Here is a 20,626-nt window from a genome sequence, read left to right as displayed (position 1 = left end):
CCTCTTTCTCCCTTTCACTTTCTCTCGTTCCATTCTTCAAATGTTTCTCTTAACTGCCATGCACACACACACACATCAAATGTATGTGTGTATCTGTTTGGTGTCTTTGTCCTCTTCCTTTTCTAATCTATTCCCGCATCTTGTTCCACTTCTCTGTCTCCTATGGACACAATTATTTCAAGGTAAGTGTTTGTGTGTGTGCAGCCATACATTCTAATCACATTCTTTCCTTCATGTCAATGTAGTGAAATAAATGTGAATTGGTTCCGTCACACTTTGTCCTTAAAGTGCACAAAATGCAAGGCACAACTTCTCCACTTTATATATTAGGCGACAGTGATAGAAATTGTGATGGTAGCCAATGGTGAAGGATTAAATTGCTTTTTCGTAATTTAAATGCATGTTCCTGATCATATTATTTTCATCATATCTGAATGTTTGCAGTAACGGCGATCGAGTGCCAAAACTCGGGGGCAAGGACAGTTTACATTTTTTGTAATAAGTCTTAACATTAAGAGGCCATAGTGCGGGTGCAACAAGTAGCAAAATGTGGCGAGGGGAGGGGGAACGCGCCCTCGCTCCTCCTAATCGCCGCCACTGGATAATTGGATTAAAATTAATGTCTTATTGGGAATGTAAACACACACACACACACGGGGAGACAAATTCTTTGTTCATTCTGCATAAAGTATCCTCAGGCTTATGAAAGGCTATTTGACAAAATATTGTTCAAAGGTAATAATCAAGTAACATTGAAAAATCTCTTAGCTAAGTTGTTATTCCTTTTCTGAAGTAAGTCTTCGTTACTCATGCGGAAGAAGTAACACACGTATGGTTATGTGAACACATGCACTGAGGTAACAAATAGTTTACATTTTGTAGAACGTGATTTTGGACACAAGGAATTCATCGAAATTGATCACTATACCCGGTAATTCACCTCTTTTCATTTGGGTTGTATGACGTGACCTTTTCGAAATCGCCCAAATTTCAACCTCTATCCTTCATACCCTGGAAACTTTAATCTTGCAGGCGAAGGAGTCTCTGGCGCCTGGAACCACAGTCAAAATAATAATTTGTGTGGGGTTGTATTTTCAATGTCTGTGGCCCGGCCCCCGTGGCGGAGTGGTTAACACATAGTGCTACGACGCCAGGGGTTCCGGGTTCGAATCCTGGCCTGGGCATGGATGTTTGTGATTGTCCATTCATCAATTTAATCATATCATTACTCATCTGCATCTTCACAAATTAGCGAAAAAAGTGGCATAAAAAGCGAAGTAAAATAAAACAAATCAATCACTCAATCAATCGATGTCTGCGTATCGTCACTTTCATTTAATCACCATTGAACCTTATTGTTGCCATTAGCCAAAATTAGGAGAAAAGTGACTTCACATAGAACAAATCAGTCGAATCAGCAACAACTTACTCTTCCAAAAGTGGACTTTCATTAGTTCATACCACTTCAAAAGTTGAGGTTTTAGTTTCAATTTCACAGTGCTTCATTGTTGGATCAATGCAGCTAACTCCGTGAACAATAACGTTGTTTCCGAAAGTCTCAAATTATTTTATCTGGAATGCACCCTCTTAAATGAACTCATATTTTATGGTGATAATATAACACGTCCCCTGTGAGTTCTTCTGTATATATTTTTCTCCAATGGCATAACGTTGTCGCCTTATAATGAAGAGGTTCTGGTTTCTACTGTCCCCTTTCCTGGTGGAAGCACAATGCACACTGGTTCGGACTCCACTTTAAACTGTAGGTTTAGGCCCGATTAGACTATCTGAGCATAAAATTCGACTTAAAAGCAAATAAACAAAATTTTCTTACAGATTCTTCGTGACATGCCTTTTCCTTTTTACTTCATCTGCATCTACATATTCTGTTGACCTTTTCGATTAAACCTTTGATGCTTCTAAAGTTTAAACCATTCTCATTGTGAATGATTAGTTCTCTGACACCCTCGAAACAAAGCTTTTCTTCCAACCCCTTCTTCTTTTAATTCTACGTAAGTTAATCACAAGAAACTCGCATGATTACGTAACTGATAGACAAAATTTATGTGTGGAACTAGGATTTTTAAATAGAATGGACATTTCCACTTTGACATGAAAAACGTTTTAAATCCATTCATTTTACAGATAATGACACAAACATGAGACGTGCAAAATATCTCGGCGATATTTGTTTCGGTTCTCGAGAAACACGCCTTCAAACACCGCTGAAATTCACCTACTACGTCACGGATTTGAAAACGTCCTCTCCACAGACAGGAGGTCCTCTGACGTCATCTGACGTGTAGGCGGGGCTTCTGCTCGTCCCGTCAACTTAGCATGAGTCGCGGAATCGACAGCAAATTTACTTGTTACTGTGTAAAACAAGTATCTTACAACTTCCAGTGCAAAAATCTGTGCTCCATTTATTGGAGATGAATTATGCCCTAGCAGTATAGTAGTATTTACCATAATTCAGCCACTCGGTAGAGAGTTTTCCCATTAGGGTGACAAAGCAAACCTTGTAACAGTCAATGGCTGAACACGTGAACAGCCTTGTTCATTGCGAATACGTAGGTTAGTTCTGACTGGCAAGAACTTAATATTATAGGAATGCCTTTTCTGGAATTACAATTATTTTCGTCATAATATTTTCTTCACAAATTTTAAGATAATGCTTTTAGAACACACTGGTTTACACGCCAATTTCTACAATATAAAAGGTGATACGGTATAAAAAGGTACGGTGAGTTTTTAAATTTCCTGCAGTAAATGACAGTTTTCTTCAGTTAATATATATATATATATATATATATATATATATATATATATATATTGCAAATTTTTGTATTTAGCCTACTTTTACGTCGCTTTTCCGTTCACTTTGTTTAACCGCAACAATGAGAACGGATGGTTAATTTATTATGTATCATCTCTAACATCACATTTCTTCCCACTTTTGGCTAATCGCTACAATGAAGATGAATAACTACAAGCAGTATTCGAAGTCGGGATGCAGGAGTACACCCCCCCCCCCCACACACACACATTACTACCAACTGCACAATCTAAGTATCATCCAAGCTGCCATGCTGAGAGACGAACTTTTTGTTCTGTCCCATCTCATTTTGAAAACATTTACTTGTCCCATCTCCTTTTATGAGACGAGACGGAACATGCCTCGTCTCGTGAGCAACACTAACATTAACAATAGAAGCAACCCCCTAGCTGTCCCCAAAGTCTCGAGCAAACATCCTCCCGTGTAACAATTTCCAGTTCAATGAAATGTCACTCACAAGGAAACAGTCATGCCCAGGTCGAGAATCAAACCTGGAACATGCGACTTCCTCAGATAAATCATGAATTTTGTGTATAATAATTACAACGCCAGTTCATTCCTGGTAATTCTGAATCTGCAGTTTGGTTTGCATATATAAGTAGGATAATATTTAGTTTTCGAGGGCTGTACCGTCGAAACGAGGAGTCAAAATAAAAATAATAAAAAGAAAGTGTTTTTTTTTTGTATTTATAATGATAAGCCTTTGCATACGTGTTAATTCTATATTTGACTTGAGACGAGAACGAGAATTGCTCTTCCAAACCGAGACGGATGTTTATAAATTGAGACGAGACTGTCAATGAGACATTTACAAATAAACACGAGACAGACATTTACAACTCTCAACGAGAACGAGACCAAGGCTGTCATGTCTCGTCTCGATGAGATCCTTAGTGGTGAAGTTGTGAACCAACCAATTAATGAGTTCGGGGTAACGAGATGAGGCGGCTTTTTTCGCAGTACAAAATTCAAAGTAATTATATCGTACCATTTCAGTATGGGATATTGTTATGCACATGGACGTATATATAGTTCACGGGGGGGGGGGAGGGATGGATCACCATTTGGTATGATTAGGGTTGCTTTATTTCGTAAGTGAAAATCCAGGACACTGCTGGGCGGAAGCTTATTGGGCAGCATGGGGGGAGGGGATGTTGGACCCGACAAAGTTGTGTGTTTGTAGTCAGGAAGTCACGCTACTTAGTATTGATACTTTTCTGTTCATCTTGTGTCACTACGTTTTTAAGAACCAAATTTCTTTAATATGATTCGAGGGGGAAAAATAACTGATTTGACAGTCTCAATGCAGTTTCATATCGCAGAAATTCCGAAACTATCAGGAAATTGCAGATATTGGTCTGCAGTCCCATCTGGTGTGTGGAATTACGAAATTTCCTTCCCATCCGTATCCCGTCCTATACGTCTCTAATTTAAGAGAATGAAATAAGTCCGAAGGAATTTTTTATGAACAAGCGGATAGAACAAGGAAACTGGTAATTTTAGTGAACCAAAAAAAGAGGGGGGTTGGACCCGTTGAATCCCCCTTAAATACGCCCATGGTTATACACATTATTTCCTTGTAATGATTATACATAAACTAAGTATAGATATGTGCAACTAATGTAATCTTCTAGTGTATTTTCTCTTATCTGCACAAAAATATTTGATCATAATTTGCACAACAGAAATGGAACACAAACTGAAATTGCTTTATGGTAAAGAAAGTTAAATAGGCTTTATAAATAAAGTGAAGAATGTGAAAATTCCTATTTTCCACTACATAGGTTACGGTAAATATCGATAAATATAAGTTTAGAAAATATTTTTGAGTGTCTGGTCAGCAACCAATTTTATAAGCAATATTTTTCGCATGGCCTGAGAACACACCCGCAGCTGAACCCTTTCATTTATCTTGCACGTGAGCAGCACGGATATTTCATAGAAGAATGATCATTACAAAGCATAGCTTTCCTTTCTCCTATCGCTCCTTCTTCCATTATTTAAATCGGTAAAAATTTGTAAAACTGCTGCACGTGTTCGCTCACCGTGGGCTACCCATCCGGAACTGGACGCTCGAAGCAGACGACAAACGAGCTCTCCCTAAGGAGTGACGTAGTAACATGGCGGCGGCGTGTTTTAAGCGCAACGCTAGCCTCGCAACTTTGGAAGACTCGTTTCTGCCTTAAACTGGACGCAGAGAAACGCGAGAACTTGCAGGGGTCAATTTTCCAAGGTGTAGTTTTTAAAATTGTTGTAAAAAAAATTGAGTGGAAATGTCCATTAGCCACCCATTATCAATTCAATAATTCTGTTGCTTTTCCCAAACCCACATTACATCAAAATTAATATACCTCGGTATTGTAGTGGTTATTGTGATTGCTTCTTATTAGTATTTATTAGTAGATCGAATACAAAGTTGTTATTTTGTATACCAGGCAGATATTTGAAAATTACAGGTATGTAAAATATAAATATAGGGTCTTTGAATCCACCCTCTGGGGCAATTCGCACATTACGGAGGATCGCAAACGCTTGGCAACATTGCTAATATTAAGTTGCAACGGAGCGCTTTACGGGGCAGCAACGTGCTTTCTGTGTTCGTGCGTTTTATAAAAATGATGATTCTGATGTTGTTGTGCGTCGTTTGTACCGGCATCATTATAACCTGGCAGAAATGAGAGACGTCCCAAGCGCAAATGTAATTAAATATTGGGTGAGAAAGTTTGAAAACACTGGAAGAACTATGACAAGTAAACCATAAGATCAAACAGGAACGTTGACCGTGTGCGCCGTTGGTCCTTATTTTGTTGAAGATGATCATGGTAATGCTCAAACTGTAACTTCTGAGCGCCATTGCCAAATGATTAGGACATTTTTAACTCCTGCAATGCAGAACTATGATGTCTACAGCAGAAACTAGTTTTTTCAGCAAGATGGAGCCACTTCTCACATCCCAGAAAGTATCATCAGTCGCAGAAGGGACATTAACTGGCCACCGAGAAGTCCCGATTTGACACCAGCAGATTTGTTCTTATGGGGTTACCTTAAGAGTAAGGTATACACCCCAATGCCACAAAATTTGAGAGAATTGAAGCAAAGCATTACAGATGAAACAATTCCTTGTGCAATGCTTCGGAGAGTGATCGAATACTTTAGTTAAAAAATAATTAAATGTGAAAACATGAACGGTCACCATTTGTCCAATACTCTTTCCACAAATAAAAATTTAATGTTTAAGCTTTCTTTTGGTAATAAATTTATCTTTATACAAAAAAATAAGTATTTACTTTAATAGTTTTAAAAACGAAAATATTTCTGAGACACCCTTTATAAAGTGTGTAATGAAACTAGGAAAGAGACACTTCTGGAATTTTAATGTGGCCCTAATTAAAAAGTCCAAATAATTTATTGTGTTGATGGAGGAAGCAACACTGAGGTTCTTATTTCTTTATGTAGATATAATTTTAATCATACGGAGGCCGGGATTTATACATGTGAAGACTCGGAGCTGACAACACCAAGACCCCACCCCAATCCCCTACACAGTTTCAGTTTTAACTTTTCGCCAAGCAACATGAGGTGGGACGTATTTCTACATCTTTTCATCACATCCGAAGCACCTATTTTTTCTTTATGTGGTACTTTTTAAAGCAGTTTTTTTCCCCAGTGAAGGCCCGGAGATGCAGCCCTCAAGCTCACCCTAAATCCTGATCTCGTTTTGACCATACCCTGCATATGCGCCTCCTAAGCCCACTAGCTGCTTCTAATCATAGAAGTATTCAATTGGTTACAGTCTTCTTGTTTCAAGATCTCTGGTAATTCCTTTTGCTTTCATAAACCGAGAAAAAGTAAGCCATGGTTTGATAATGAATGTCATAATCTAATAGAAATAAGAAATCAGGCTAGACTTAGGTGGTTAAATAACTCTGATGATACAAATCTAAACAATTATAATAGAATAAAGCGAGAAGTTAACCGCACGTTTAGAAGTAAAAAAAGAGATTACTTGAAAACCAAAATTAACGAAATTGAAACAAACAGCAAAAATAAAAATATCAGAGATTTATATAAAGGTGTAAATGAATTTAGAAAGGGGTGGCAACCTAAAGTAAACTTGATAAAAGATAAAGACGGTGATTTTCTTGCTGACCCAAGTGATATTCTAAATAGATGGAAGAACTACTTTAATGACCTTTTAAATGTCCATGTAGGAGATAAATCAGAAGTGAATGAAGTACACACAGCAGAACCTTTAGTTCCAGAACCAAACTTGACTGAAGTTAAAGATGCTATTAAAAGGCTAAAGAATAACAAAGCACCTGGCATTGATTTAATACCAGCTGAGTTAATTAAATATGGTGGAAATTCATTAATGTATCAAATTCATAAATTAATCTGTTTAATATGGAATAAAGAAGAAATCCCTCAACAGTGGAAAGAATCCATAATTGTTCCTGTGTTTAAAAAAGGTGATAAAATGAACTGCAATAATTACCGTGGAATTTCTCTACTCTCAACAACATATAAAATATTATCTAACATTCTTTTAACAAGACTAACCCCATATGCTAATGAAATTATAGGTGATTATCAATGTGGATTTAAACGTAACAGATCAACTATAGATCAAATTTTTCACATCAGACAGACACTTGAAAAAAAGTGGGAATATAATCAAAATGTCCATCAGCTATTCATTGATTTCAAAAAAGCATATGATTCAGTCAAAAGAGATAAACTATATAATATATTAGTTGAGTTTGGAATACCTAAGAAGCTTGTTAGTATGATAAAAGTATGCACCAGTGAAACAGAAAGTAAAATTCGTGTGGGTATTAATATGTCTGACAAATTTACAATTCATGATGGGTTAAAACAAGGAGATGCATTATCTCCATTGCTCTTTAATTTTGCCTTAGAATATGCTGTTAGGAAGGTAAAAGAATCTAAAGAAGGACTAAAATTAAATGGTGTGACTCAGTTGTTAGCATATGCAGATGATGTAGACTTACTGGGGGATGATGTGAATACAATTAAGAATAATGCTAAAATATTTTTCAAAACTGCTAAAGAGATAGGTTTGGAAGTTAACAAAGAGAAAACTAAATATATGCTTACAGGCCGAAACCAAGTGTTAGGTAATAATCAAAATCTAATTATTGATAACAACTCGTTTGAACCAGTTTCCAAATTCAAATACTTAGGAGTAATATTAACAAATGAAAATTATATTAAAGAGGAAATAAAAAGTAGGCTTAATTCAGGAAATGCATGTTACTTTTCTCTTCATAAACTTTTGTCTTCTCGTTTAATATCTAAGAAACTGAAAGTTAAAATATACAAAACAGTAATTTTGCCTGTAGTATTATATGCATGTGAAACTTGGTCCCTTACATTGAAAGAGGAACATAAATTGAGAGTATTTGAAAATAAGATCCTTAGGAAAATCTTTGGACCTAAAAGGGATGAGGAGACAGGTGAGTGGAGAAGGTTACATAATTTAGAACTACATAATTTGTATTCATGTCCAGATATTATTAGAATAATTAAATCAAGAAGACTTAGGTGGGCAGGCCATGTGGCACGAATGGGAGAGGAAAGAGGAGTTTACAGGATTCTTGTTGGGAAACCTGATGGTAAGAGACCTGTAGGAAGGCCAAGACGAAGATGGAGGGACAACGTTGAGATGGACCTAAGGGAAATCGGTAGGGATGGAAAAGAGTATATAGAACTTGCTCAAAATAGGGAAACATGGAAGGCCTGTGTTGCTGCAGCCATGAACCTTCGGGTTTAAGAAGGCTAGAGAGTTTCTATGACAAAGTTAAATCAGCTTTTTATGGGATGATGATATGTGAACATTTCTAGTATAGATAATATTCATTAGTACATGTAATGAACACCAGAATACACTTATTGCCACATTCACATATCTCTAAGTATATGTTCTTAGTGAATTTCACTGGGTGGGCAATCGGGTGGGCACAGGAATTTTTGGGTGGGCGCTTGCCCACCCGTGCCCACCCCTGTCGCCGTCCCTGTGTGCAATGGAAATTTATTTGCCTTCAACCTCGGTAAATCGTAGGGTACGAATTGACAATATAGAGAAAGTCTCCAATTTTGTTAATTTTCGGTATACTAACTAATTTTGGCCTTATATGTGGTAAATCACAGATCAACTCTTGAAACACGTTCGTGCGTCCCGTGAATGAACATGGCGATGGACAGTTTGCCTTGGTAATATTTACGCATCCCACTCTACCTCTCCCTAGATGAAGCAGGAAATGGAACGGAAGAAGAAGATGTTTCTTGTAAACAGACGCATTAGTGGCAAGGATTTTCATTATTTGCTACGCGCGTTGTGTGAAAAAAGTCATCGTATTTGTTGATATCCTAAGGGGTGTGTCACGAGAAAAGTTCGGGAACAGGTAAGCCTGATTGCGATATCTTATTTACGTGCTAACAATCGTTGTTACATTCCACCAGATACCTCTGCAGATATTAATTCTCAACATTTTTTTTATGACAAGTGCAGAATTGATTGAAAAACAATTGTATTCTCTATGACGATTCACATTATGTGCTCTACTTATATAAGTTGCTTTGTGAACTTAGTTTGAACATAGTTTTTCATTAAATAAGATCACAATTTTTATATGTATGGTGTCAAAGTGTACACCGTTGAAAGCAACGAAAAGCCCACCGTATTCTGTACTAATACCACAAATTGGTCTCGGTTCCGAATGTTTAATGATTTTTTAAAAATATTTTCATAGGAGAAAGACAGTAAATCTTAACCTTGGTGAAAGTAATCACCACAGTTTGGAGTTCTGAAAAGTGCAATTTATCGGCGAAAAAAGATGTAAAGTACCTTACGCAAGCAACAACGTTTCCCACCAACAAGGCATTGTGATCAGCAGCATATTTTGCAGGACGCTTGTGGAAGAAAGTGCCTGGCATATTTGGTGTCTGGATCTGTGTTGTGGGCTTCAGTGCGTAGTCCTAGAAAATATACTCGGTACTATTATCGTATGAGGGAAACACCTACGAATCATATATTTCGGACTTCTTTACATTGCTAACATGTTATTTTCGAATGTGGAACATTTCCTAAAGTGAAATAATGCATATCAATGTCTATTTCTTAGATTTACGAGTACTTACTGTTATTTGTTGTTTCGAATCTGTAACACATTATGGCTGTGATAGCGTACTGGTTTAGGGGGTGTGGTACTACTTTGCTATACCTGAGACACCTGGGAATCATTTCTTTCGCACTTTTTTACATTGCTAATGTACTATTCTGTTTTCCGGAACACTTATTTAGGTGAAATAATTGAAATTGTTAGGAAAGTAATGTATATTTCTTACATTTACGAGTACTTACTGTTCTTGTTTATTTCCACACAGAACATGGCGATAGCTTACCGTTGGTCGTTCCTTGAGCCAGAAAAACGATTGACGTTAGCCCAAAAATTCACGATAGCCCCACAAACTATCGTGGGGACGAGGTATGCCTACTAGGTTAGGTTAGGCCTGTTAGGTTTGGTTCCATTAGCACTCCTTTCATTCAATTTAGCATATACGGACAATACGAGAGCGTATTGTGCTCTCATGCATGAAGCAAATGGCGGCAGCAGCAATAGCACGTCGGAAATAGATTTTCGTTCAAAACCACATGCATTCGCATTAAAATGAATCAAAATTACATTCCCGAACATCAACAACGCTACAGAAAATGATTTGCGTAAGTACTTTCTCCTGTAAATTTGAAGAAATCTGTCTCAGGTTTAGTAAAGTGTTACAAGGGGTGTTCTTACAGTGTTTTGTCGATTTATGCAGTGTTGCAACCTCGTTCAACGGAAAATATCTACTTTTGTGCCCGGATTTGAAATTATGCTAATACGTTGCAAACCATTGACGTTAGCCTCACAAACCATTGACGTTAGCCCCAAAAACCATCGACGTTAGCCCCAAAAACCATGTTCCGTAAGGTTAGGTTAGGCAAGCATAGTTAAAAAAAAATTAAAAATACTCGACACGTCATGTTCTAGTGAAAACACGGTGAGGCTGAAACACTGGCTACGGGGTTGCATCATCGTAACACACGGAACATGCACTCTCGTGCAGAAAGCAAATGGCGGGAGCAGAAACAGCATGTTGGACAGAGATTTTCGCAGAAAACAACACGCATTCACATTAAAAATGGATCAAATCTACATTCAGGAACTTCCACAACGCTAAAGAAAATTATTTCCATAAGTACTTTCTCCTGTAAATTTGAATGAATCCGTTTCCCTCGTACGATAATGTTACCAAATACTCTTCTGCAAAAATGAGGATATCTGGCCACCCTGTTGTCATGCCTTGTTAAAATAGCCTTCATTCTATTCTCACCACCTTATGAAAGTACTTATGTCAATTTTTGGTATTTTTTAATGCTTGCTAGTTATGAACTTTTTCCTCATATTTTCAGATCCAGCAATGGCTGATGAAGCAGACCCAGAGAGAAAAAGTTTACAACAGGTTGAGAGCATGGAAGAAGAAGAAGACAATAGTGAAAGACAAAGTAAGTTAAGAAATAAAATAATCACAGTTGTGAGATAATTTGTGCAATTAAAGCCCGTTTACAGATAAAATCAGATCAGTATTCTCACCTTTTTATAAGAACAACATAATATATTTAGTTCCTTCTGTTATAAGCTTATTTACGCATTTGTTCAATGCGATGTACGTAAATGTTTTTGTAAAGAGCTATAGTGGACATCCATGCAGGGATTGGATCTCCTGTAAAAATGCAACATGGTCATTGCCATACTGCATAAAAATATCACATATTACACACACATACAGGTCTGATGCTTCCAGTAATGCTTTTATATTTTATGTATGTTTGGAAATTAAAATCTAACATGACTGATAGTAAGTTAATATGTCCTCATTGTTTATGTCTACATTTTTGATCTAAAGTCTTGTAGTGCCTGTTTAACGCTCAACATATTCTAAGGCAATACTTAGTATTCTTACTCTGAAAGTAAACATCAAAACAGGCCATTGACCCATTGTATCTCCTTGAAAATTGTGTTGATTTTTTGAATCAACAAATTTTGATGTTTTATGTAATATAAAAATGGTTCCAGCACATGGAAATCACAAATAACAGAGATATTTGATCCTAAAGTATAGCCAGCGTAAGTAAAAAACCTGCCATTTGGAGTAATTTCACAGCTTTTTATTAGTACAAACTTTTTTTGTATGCACACTAAACTTGCCTAAGAACACGTCAAAAATAACGGAGCGAATGTAGAGTATAGAGAATATCTCCAATTTCATTAATATGTGGTATACTAACTAAATTTGGCCTTCTAATCACGAAGCTGTTGTTAAAATGCGGGAGTCACGTCTGGAAATCGTGGGAAAAGCTGATGTAAGTTGATAAAATATTTTTTTTGAAGCTGTATCGGCATGTTTTATGAACAAAATTTTAAACTAAGCTTGTCTAACCTAACCAGAAATGGTTCGTGGGGCTATCTGTCAATGGTTTGTGGGGCTACCCATGCGTGGTTCGTGCGGCTACCCGTTCATAATGTACTGATCAGAAGGCCAAAATTAGTTAATCTACCAAATATTAACAAAAAGTTTCGTGGCGATATCAGTTAAATCTTTTCCCAATGAGCACATATTGTAACAAAATATAAGTTTTGTAGCACTAGCATCCTCCCTGCACAACATGCCATTTTTGTAGAAGAATGCTCGAACACTGTTGCCGAACCTACCTCAAATCACATGCTCTTTTACCTAACGAAGCAGCAACTAATGCTCTGCAAGTAATGAAGGAACAGTGTGGCAACTTGTTCATATTATCAAACATGGTTCTTATGTTTATGTACGGAGAATGATTGCAGTAATGAAGAATGTAATTTTGCAACATATATAGACGTAAGTGTACAATTTTTACACGTGACCCCCAAATCTTAACTCCAGATACGTTACCAGGTCCCAGGTTCGATACCCGGTGGAGGCACAAGTGGTTCGGATCCCACTTTAAACTGTAGGTCCAGTCCCGATTAGCCTTACTGTGCATAAAGTGGACTTAAAACACCAATTCAATCAATCAATCAACTAGCTCGCTGGCCAGACTAGGATTTATAGAAGAGCAGAATTAACCTATTCACTTCTACCTAGTCGTGGTATCCTCAACACCTTCCCTCTTTAGCCAAAATGAGAGGTATTTATACTCGAACTCCTACCTTTAAGCAATTTTATTTTACAACATTCTGAATTATAACATGCACATATTCTGAAAATACATAGTTTCGTTTTGAGTAATTTAGAAAGAGAATTGACATTCATTTAAGTTAATAATTCTTTCTTTAACGTTGATGAATCTTCTTACATTTGGGAAATTACAATTTTAAATGTTCCGCCATTTGATAATCATGATAAGGTTATTTTATATTTACCTCATAGCAATATGCATATTTCGGGTATAGATGTATTTCGGCAGTATGTCTCCACATTTTTTCTCGATACATCATTGTGAACCACGTTGGGTTATTAGGTAAAAATACTGATTATTATTAGTGTCCACTCTGCATAATTTTTCCAAGAGTTATGATTTAAAATATTAGAATATCATCAGAATATTAAAAAACATGTTAGATAATTATGAAATCTAGTTTTGCACACACAGCTTTGAATTTTGCATAATTTCCAGGATAATTATACAGTCTGAAAGCATTTAGGAACGTTACTTAATGCCAAGAGTCTAAACCTGACACATACAATGGTGACAATTTGTATCTTTTGTCATGTGTACTTTTAAGTTTTGACAGCAGAATTTTAGTCCAGATATAAACTGTGGATTTTTCTTTCTGTGACTATTATGGTTGTTTAAGTATGGCAGTGCTAAAAGAAAATCATTGTTCCTAATATTTTCACGTTCTTTCTTTGCGGAAGGAATGTCCAGAACTTCATCCAAACATGTGATGGTGAAAGAAGATGTAAAAATTTCAGGTATACCACAAAACTAACAACTGTGGTTATTGACGTAACACGTGGTCTGCTGGACTAGTGGAAATGTAGTGTTTTTTCATGTAGAAATTTGTTAACTTTTCTTTGTTTCTCCACAAGGAAATGTCTGTATCTTTTCTGTGACATTTTTGAATGGTTATATTTCTATATTTAGCATCTTGTTTATCTTGAGATTTAGTGGTATTATTTTTGTTCTGGAATCTTTGATATTGCATTTCCAGTATCTTGTTGGGTTTTTTCTAACTCCCTAACAAAGTTTCAGAGTTGACTTTTTAAATAGGTTGGGATTAATTTTTTTCCCTCAATTTCTTTCTTTTGGTCTTTCTATGTCAATGGAGTCTGGATTTTAATTAATATCAATGTATAATACTGAGATTAATATTACGGAATGCCAAATATGTAATATTATTTCTGTAGTTTTATATAAGTATGAGAGGTGGTGTAGGTCCCTTTTTCTGTTAACCCTTCATTGGTATATGTGATTCAGAGTAACACGGTTGGTATACGTGATTCAAAGTAATGTGGTGGAGCTCACATATGAATTTCATGTTTTTTGGCATTATTTTCGAATGTCGTTTTATATTTATCATTAACAATAATTTATAAATATATATTGCCTAATGCATATCATTTACATGTTAAAAATTATTTTATTTATTACATAATAACAAAATGATATCTTTTTATTGCAATATTACTGAATTATCTAATGTGAGAGACAATTTATCACAGAAAAAACAACAATTTTTATAATTTTATTTGGAATTTACTTTTTAAGTTAACTAATTTGCACATTAGTAACAAATTCATAAATTTATTACGTGTTGACAAGAGAGTTGTACATTCTAATTCGTAGTTTCATCTCTCCCAATATATTGAGGGGAAAAAAAACATGTAAAAATAGGCCCATCTTCACAAGGAGTTTGATCCGTGTTGCTATCATTTTTGCTTTTCAATAACTTCTCAACAACATTATCATCTGTGCCCTGAGAATCAAATACCCTGCCCAGGTCTTCTGTTTTTGTCATCACTCGATTCAGCAAGCAATGCTCGAAACTGCCTTTGTTCATTTGTAACGAGAATCAGGTTTCAAAGTTCATTTAGCCAGAAATAATAAGTGAATTAAGTCAAATAAAATTATTACCTAAGAATCAAAACAGAAAAGAGTGATACAAGATGAATTCAGTGCAGACAGAAATAAAATATGCATGAAAAAAATGGTTACATGGTTGGTATATGTGTGAGTGCGGTGCTCACAAAACACGGACTGCCATGAAAATGACGTGTCTTCACAGACATAGAAGGATGGCGCAACCTATAACTGGCATCGCCTGGTCATAGACATTCCAAAATACAGCTGCACATGACCAGAAAGTGATATCATTATCTGGGCCTGAAAAACAATTATATCCTAGGATGAGCGCCGCGCTTACACATATACCAACGGAGCGTTAATCCTTTAATTTTTTTGCACTAAAAATTACTGTTAAATGCACAGGAACATATTTGTGTGTGTGTGTGTTTGATGAGATTAATTTAATATTCATATTGTTTTGTAGTATTCATTATTAACACTTTTTTTCGTTTTTTAACGTATGAGCTTTTTTATTCTAATAAGGCAGACTGCTTTTATTAATCTTGAACATGCATGTGTTATATAAAGGAGCAGAGAGTTACACAAAAAGGTTAATTCACTGGAAGAATTAACTTCACATTAGACACTTCTTTCGTAGCTGTTTGGTGGCCAAACACTTTCGACCTTGTCACCATTTTAATCTGGGAAGGTACGTAGCCAGGGGGAGGGCTAAAGGGGCTGAAGCCACCCCCCTGAAATCCTACAAATATCTAATTTAAATATGTATAGTTGTAATTAATTTTTCTTCCGTAGAACGATTAAACATTAAATCGAAAAAAGTTTAGTGTATAATAGAGTAACCAGGTTATAGTTTTAATCCAAAGAATAAATGGATCCACAGCTTCCAAAATTTATAGTTTTCTTTTTGACACACAATATAAACATATTTTCCTGTAGTTTACGGTTATTACAAGCATAAGAAAACAGTTTTCCTTTGTGACATTTCAGGAGAACACACGCACCTTTCATCAGACATTTATTTTCATTTTGACTAAAGATGCAGTTATAACAATGGTTAGCATTTTTTTAAACAAAAAGAATCCATTATATAATGGATGTTGTCAATGTTACATTGTTGTAATATAGCAACCTAACTGTGAAAAGAAGCAGTCTGTTTTATTTTTATTTCAGATTTTTTTATCACATTATTTTTTATTTAAAATTATGAATCCCAAGTATCATCAGGTAATTCAAATTCATCATTGTTTTTACAAAGTTGATGTTTTCTTTCTACAATGCAAGCAATGCGTACATACAAGAAAAAAACCAATATAAACTTTTAGAGCCTTTTTTTAATGGAATGTGTAAAAGTTCATAACAAAATATAATAACTATGATTGAAGAGGTTTTCTCTGGCAATCAGCCAGATGATTTCCAGAAAGGCTTTCGAGAGCTAACGTCACTCTCATCTTCAGAGAATGAAGTGCAGAGATAAGTCAGGGTGACGTTATATGTATTTCGTGTGGGAGGTGTCCAGTGTAGGTGGCATTTCTCCGATGTCCACGCTCCCAGTCGACTATCGCTAACTAGGCTGCGTCCAGTTTGAGTCCCGTGTCCCTGTTGAGGTTGTCCTTTTCCCTGTGTATGGCTATTGCCATCATATTCTTTGATGAGACGGTTCAAGTAATTTGATGATCTCGGTGGTTGTGAAGTCAATTCTATGGCCCTCCTGGATTGAATGTTCTGCTAACCCTGATTTTTCTGGATGAAAATTCCTTATGTAGCTGGCATGTTCTTTGTAGCACTGTTCGATTGTCCTCCCCGTTTGTCCAATGTAGGCTTTACCGCAGGCACAGGCGATAGGGTGTCTTCTGTCCTAGGTTGTCTTTGGGAGTTTCGAAGTCAGCTTCTGACTTTCGATGGCGGTTTGTTGGTTGTCTTGATGTGTTTTGAAAGAATGTGGCTGATGACTGCAGAGATGTTACCGGTGTATGAGACGATGGCTATCTTCTTGTCTTCGTGGTCATCAGGTGGATCCGGGTTTGTTCGTTGGTTGTTCTCGTGTGTTACTTTCTTTAGCGTCTTGTTGATAATGCCTTCACTGTATCCATTCTGTCTGAAGGCTGTGCGTAGGTGTTGTATTTCATCTTGAAGGTGCTCTGCATCGCTGATGGCGATGGCTCAGTGAAACAATGTTGAGAGTACTGTTGGCCGCTGCGTTGGATGGTGAAAACTCTTGGCGTTGGGGTATAGGTTGGTGTGAGTAGGTTTCCTGTATACTCTGTGTCCTAAGGTCCCGTCCGGTTTGCGTGTGATGAGGATGTCCAGGAATGGAAGGCTGCCGTTGATCTCTGTCTCCATGGTGAATATGATTTTCTGGTGCTGGTTGTTGAGATGATTCAGGGATGTTTGTAGCGCTGCTTCACTGTGCGGCCAGATGACAAAGGTGTCGTCTACATATCTGTAAAATGCGGAAGGTTTCTGTGGAGCTGAAATGAGTGCCTCGTGTTCGAAGTTCTCCATGAAGAAATTGGCTGTTGCTGGTGAGAGCAGGGATACCATTGCCACTCCGTCGGTCTTTTCATAGTACTTGTCCTTGTAGCTGAAGTACGCTGAAGTCAGGGTATGTTTAAAAAGGCTAATGATATCTGGTGCGAAATGTTGCTCCACCAGTGTTAACCTTTAGGCGCCCAAGCGTCTCGATCGAGATACCCAAAAGTAACCCTCAATTGCCCAAGCGTCTCGATCGAGACGCTGTGTCAAGGTCGTTTTGAGAGTTAGCCCCCTCCCCCCGCCACATATATGCCGAATTTGAAAAAAAATCATATAGTCTGAATCTCTGGTTCATTCCGCGTACAACGGTATATCACTCATCTCTCTAGGGCAATTAGTCTCCGATCTGCACTCATTTAATTGAAACTCTGCATTTTGCTCAAAATCGGCTTGGGCAACCGAGGCTTACTATTGAAAAAGGGCTTGGGCGTCAAAAGGTTAAAGAATCTTGAAGCGGCACTTTGGTGAAGAGTGATACTATATCGAAGCTGACTAGAAGGTCTCCGGGAGAAGTTCTGAAGGGTCTTGACGAAGTCCGATGAGTTTTTAACATGGTTTTGGCACTTTCCCGTCAGAGGTTGGAGTTGTGCGTTAGGAATTTGGCGAGTCTTTAGTCTGTGGCTTCAGCTTCGTTAGCCCTCCTCCCAGACTAAAATGGTGACAAGATCGATCCACAAACCGCCATCGAAAGTCAGAAGCTGACTTCGAAACTCCAAAGACGACCTAGGACAGAAGACACCCGGGGTATACTGTATCGCCTGTGCCTGCGGTAAAGCCTACATTGGACAAACGGGGAGGACAATTGAACAGCGCTGCAAAGAACACACCAGCTACATAAGGAATTTTCATCCCGAAAAATCAGGGTTAGCAGAACATTCAATCCAGGAGGGCCATAGAATTGACTTCACAACCACCGAGATCATCAAATTACTTGGACCGTCTCATCAAAGAATCGATAGCCATACATGGGGAAAAGGACAAACTCAACAGGGACATGGGGCTCGAACTGGACCCAGCCTGGTTAGCGTTAGTATAACAAATGTGGATTATATAACGCTTGTCCAATTCATTTCCGAACGCCCTTAATACATCAGATCGGTAAAATAATCCGTAATTTTACCAGTACACCGATATAGTACCTATTCATCTGCCCCTTCCCTCCTATTATTACATCAGAAACATTTCCAATGTTCCTGGATGAGTCCTTATCGGCCATAAATCATTATCTGGTGATGAGTCAGATTGATTGTTGTTGGTATTGTTATTTGATCTGTACCAATTTCACCTCAATTTTCCCCACCAAACACTAAAATCTAAATGTTGACCATGTACGTTATAGCTTAATAGCCATATACGGTTTCATCACATTTTGTCCTTCACTGGTTTCTGTATTTGTACGTAAAGTGGGTCATGTCATACTTTTTTTTTCATTTTTGTGTGTTTCTATTTCTTGCTCTCATTAATGGAAATATCCACCAAGCAGGAAAGCTAAGATTTTCAAACACAAGTAAGTGTATGATCGATCATTTCTTCACACATGCGCATGCACCTAAAAATAATGAGAAAAGTTCATATTTGTTTCCTGATAAAAATATACATTGTGCACCCATACACAGTATGTAAATAAACAAATGACAACTATTAAGTATCAAATTATATTTACTGATCTGATGTGTTTATTTTACACTTCGAGTGACAATATTGCCCAGGTCTGTCTCTTAATACGGAACTGTACATGTTGTGATAGTTCAAAGTATCCATGACTTTCATCAACAAAGCATTCTCATGTATGTATCTGTTGCTTTATAACTGTACATATGTACTTACAAATAGAGTTAAGTTTTCACAAGAAGTGTTGTGGACATTGGATTTCTTACATTTCTAAGTAAACTTGCTGTCGTATTTATTAACTTCATGACTTTGTCAGTACTTATATGTTTATTCATGGTTTACACACATACTGTATTTATGTACTTTTTGTAAGTAAAATTTCTGCAGCTTAATGCATGTTACTTCCACTATACTCAGGGTCCGAAATCGCTGCAGACTGGTGGAGAGGAAGGAGCAGACACACACACACACAATTTTATATACATACATACATATATATAATGAAATAATATATATATATATATAATTCATTATTCATTAAATATTTGTCAATTGTAAAATAATTAACAGAATTAAATACAGTACATTATATTGTCTGTCCTTCATTCAAAATTTGATTGCAAATTGAAGATTTTAATGCACTACTAATGCTATGAACAATGCTTTGTGTGAGTAGGGAGAGGGGCAAAAATTAAGGAACATTAAGAAGATAATAGTTTCCTGTATAAAATTCACATCTAAATGTTATTACGTGTCTTATTTACATATTTATATAATTTGCAGTAGCTGACGAAAGGTGATGAGAAATTGAGAAGATATAACTAGTCAGACTGGACTAATTTCTGTCTTCTGAGGATTGCTGGGTTCAGTGTCCATGGCTCTTCCCTGTTCGTTCTTTGTGTGTGTTTTCGATATTATTCTAATAAAGCAGATTAGAGTTCAAAACTAATTGTTTATGTTTGTTGTTAGAACAAAAACTCCCCCCCCTGGAAATGTCAGGATAAGATCATTGGTGGGGGGCATTTCCCCCGATGACCTCAAATGTGTGGAAATCGAGCAAGACCAACAGGAAACGAATGTTCTGCAGTCACTGACACTGTTACATACTCCGGAAGAAATTGATTATATTTCTTATTGAGTATTGTGTTTAATAATTCTGAAATAGAAAGATGCATCCAGGTCTTGCCCTAGATGAGTGTTGGGCCTGCAGCATACAATGTCTACAAGGCCTGTAACCAAAGTTTTTCTGAGGTCTGAACAAAACCTGAGATTTTTGTTTCTTTGTCTGAAGTACAATTAGAATTTCAACATTATTACAATTAATAAACAATTAATTTATATATTTCATATTATTACCTAAGAGATATAAGCTCTTAAAGCCAAGAGCTATGAGAGGGTTGAATATCAAACTATTATCTTACATATCAAAGTGGCATTTCAAATCATATCCAAAAGCATTCTATTATCATAATATTCTTTTGTTTTCTTTTCATGGAGGTTTGACACTACAGAGAATTTAC

General features: G+C 36.7%; 1 protein-coding gene across 4 annotated transcripts in view; it reads left to right on the top strand.

The window, feature by feature from the left end:
- The first annotated feature begins 9,115 nt into the window (after positions 1 to 9,115).
- Positions 9,116 to 20,626, top strand: part of LOC145996206 (uncharacterized) — a 36,590-nt gene continuing 25,079 nt past the window's right edge. For 2 of the 4 annotated variants that reach the window (XM_083132622.1, XM_083132619.1), the window contains exons 1-3: positions 9,116 to 9,261; positions 11,310 to 11,402; positions 13,793 to 13,849. In XM_083132622.1, coding sequence (XP_082988748.1) covers positions 11,318 to 11,402; positions 13,793 to 13,849 — 142 coding nt within the window. In that variant the 5' untranslated portion in view covers positions 9,116 to 9,261; positions 11,310 to 11,317. Of the gene's footprint in view, positions 9,262 to 11,309; positions 11,403 to 13,792; positions 13,850 to 18,978; positions 19,003 to 20,626 lie in introns of all 4 variants that reach the window. The other 2 variants (XM_083132620.1, XM_083132623.1) reach the window with 2 other exon arrangements.

This window comes from Lepisma saccharinum, chromosome 12 (genome assembly GCF_977018435.1).
Source record: "Lepisma saccharinum chromosome 12, izLepSacc3.1, whole genome shotgun sequence".
In the NCBI taxonomy this organism is placed as follows: Eukaryota; Metazoa; Arthropoda; class Insecta; order Zygentoma; family Lepismatidae; genus Lepisma; species Lepisma saccharinum.
This window is presented reverse-complemented; position numbering and strand designations above follow the sequence as displayed.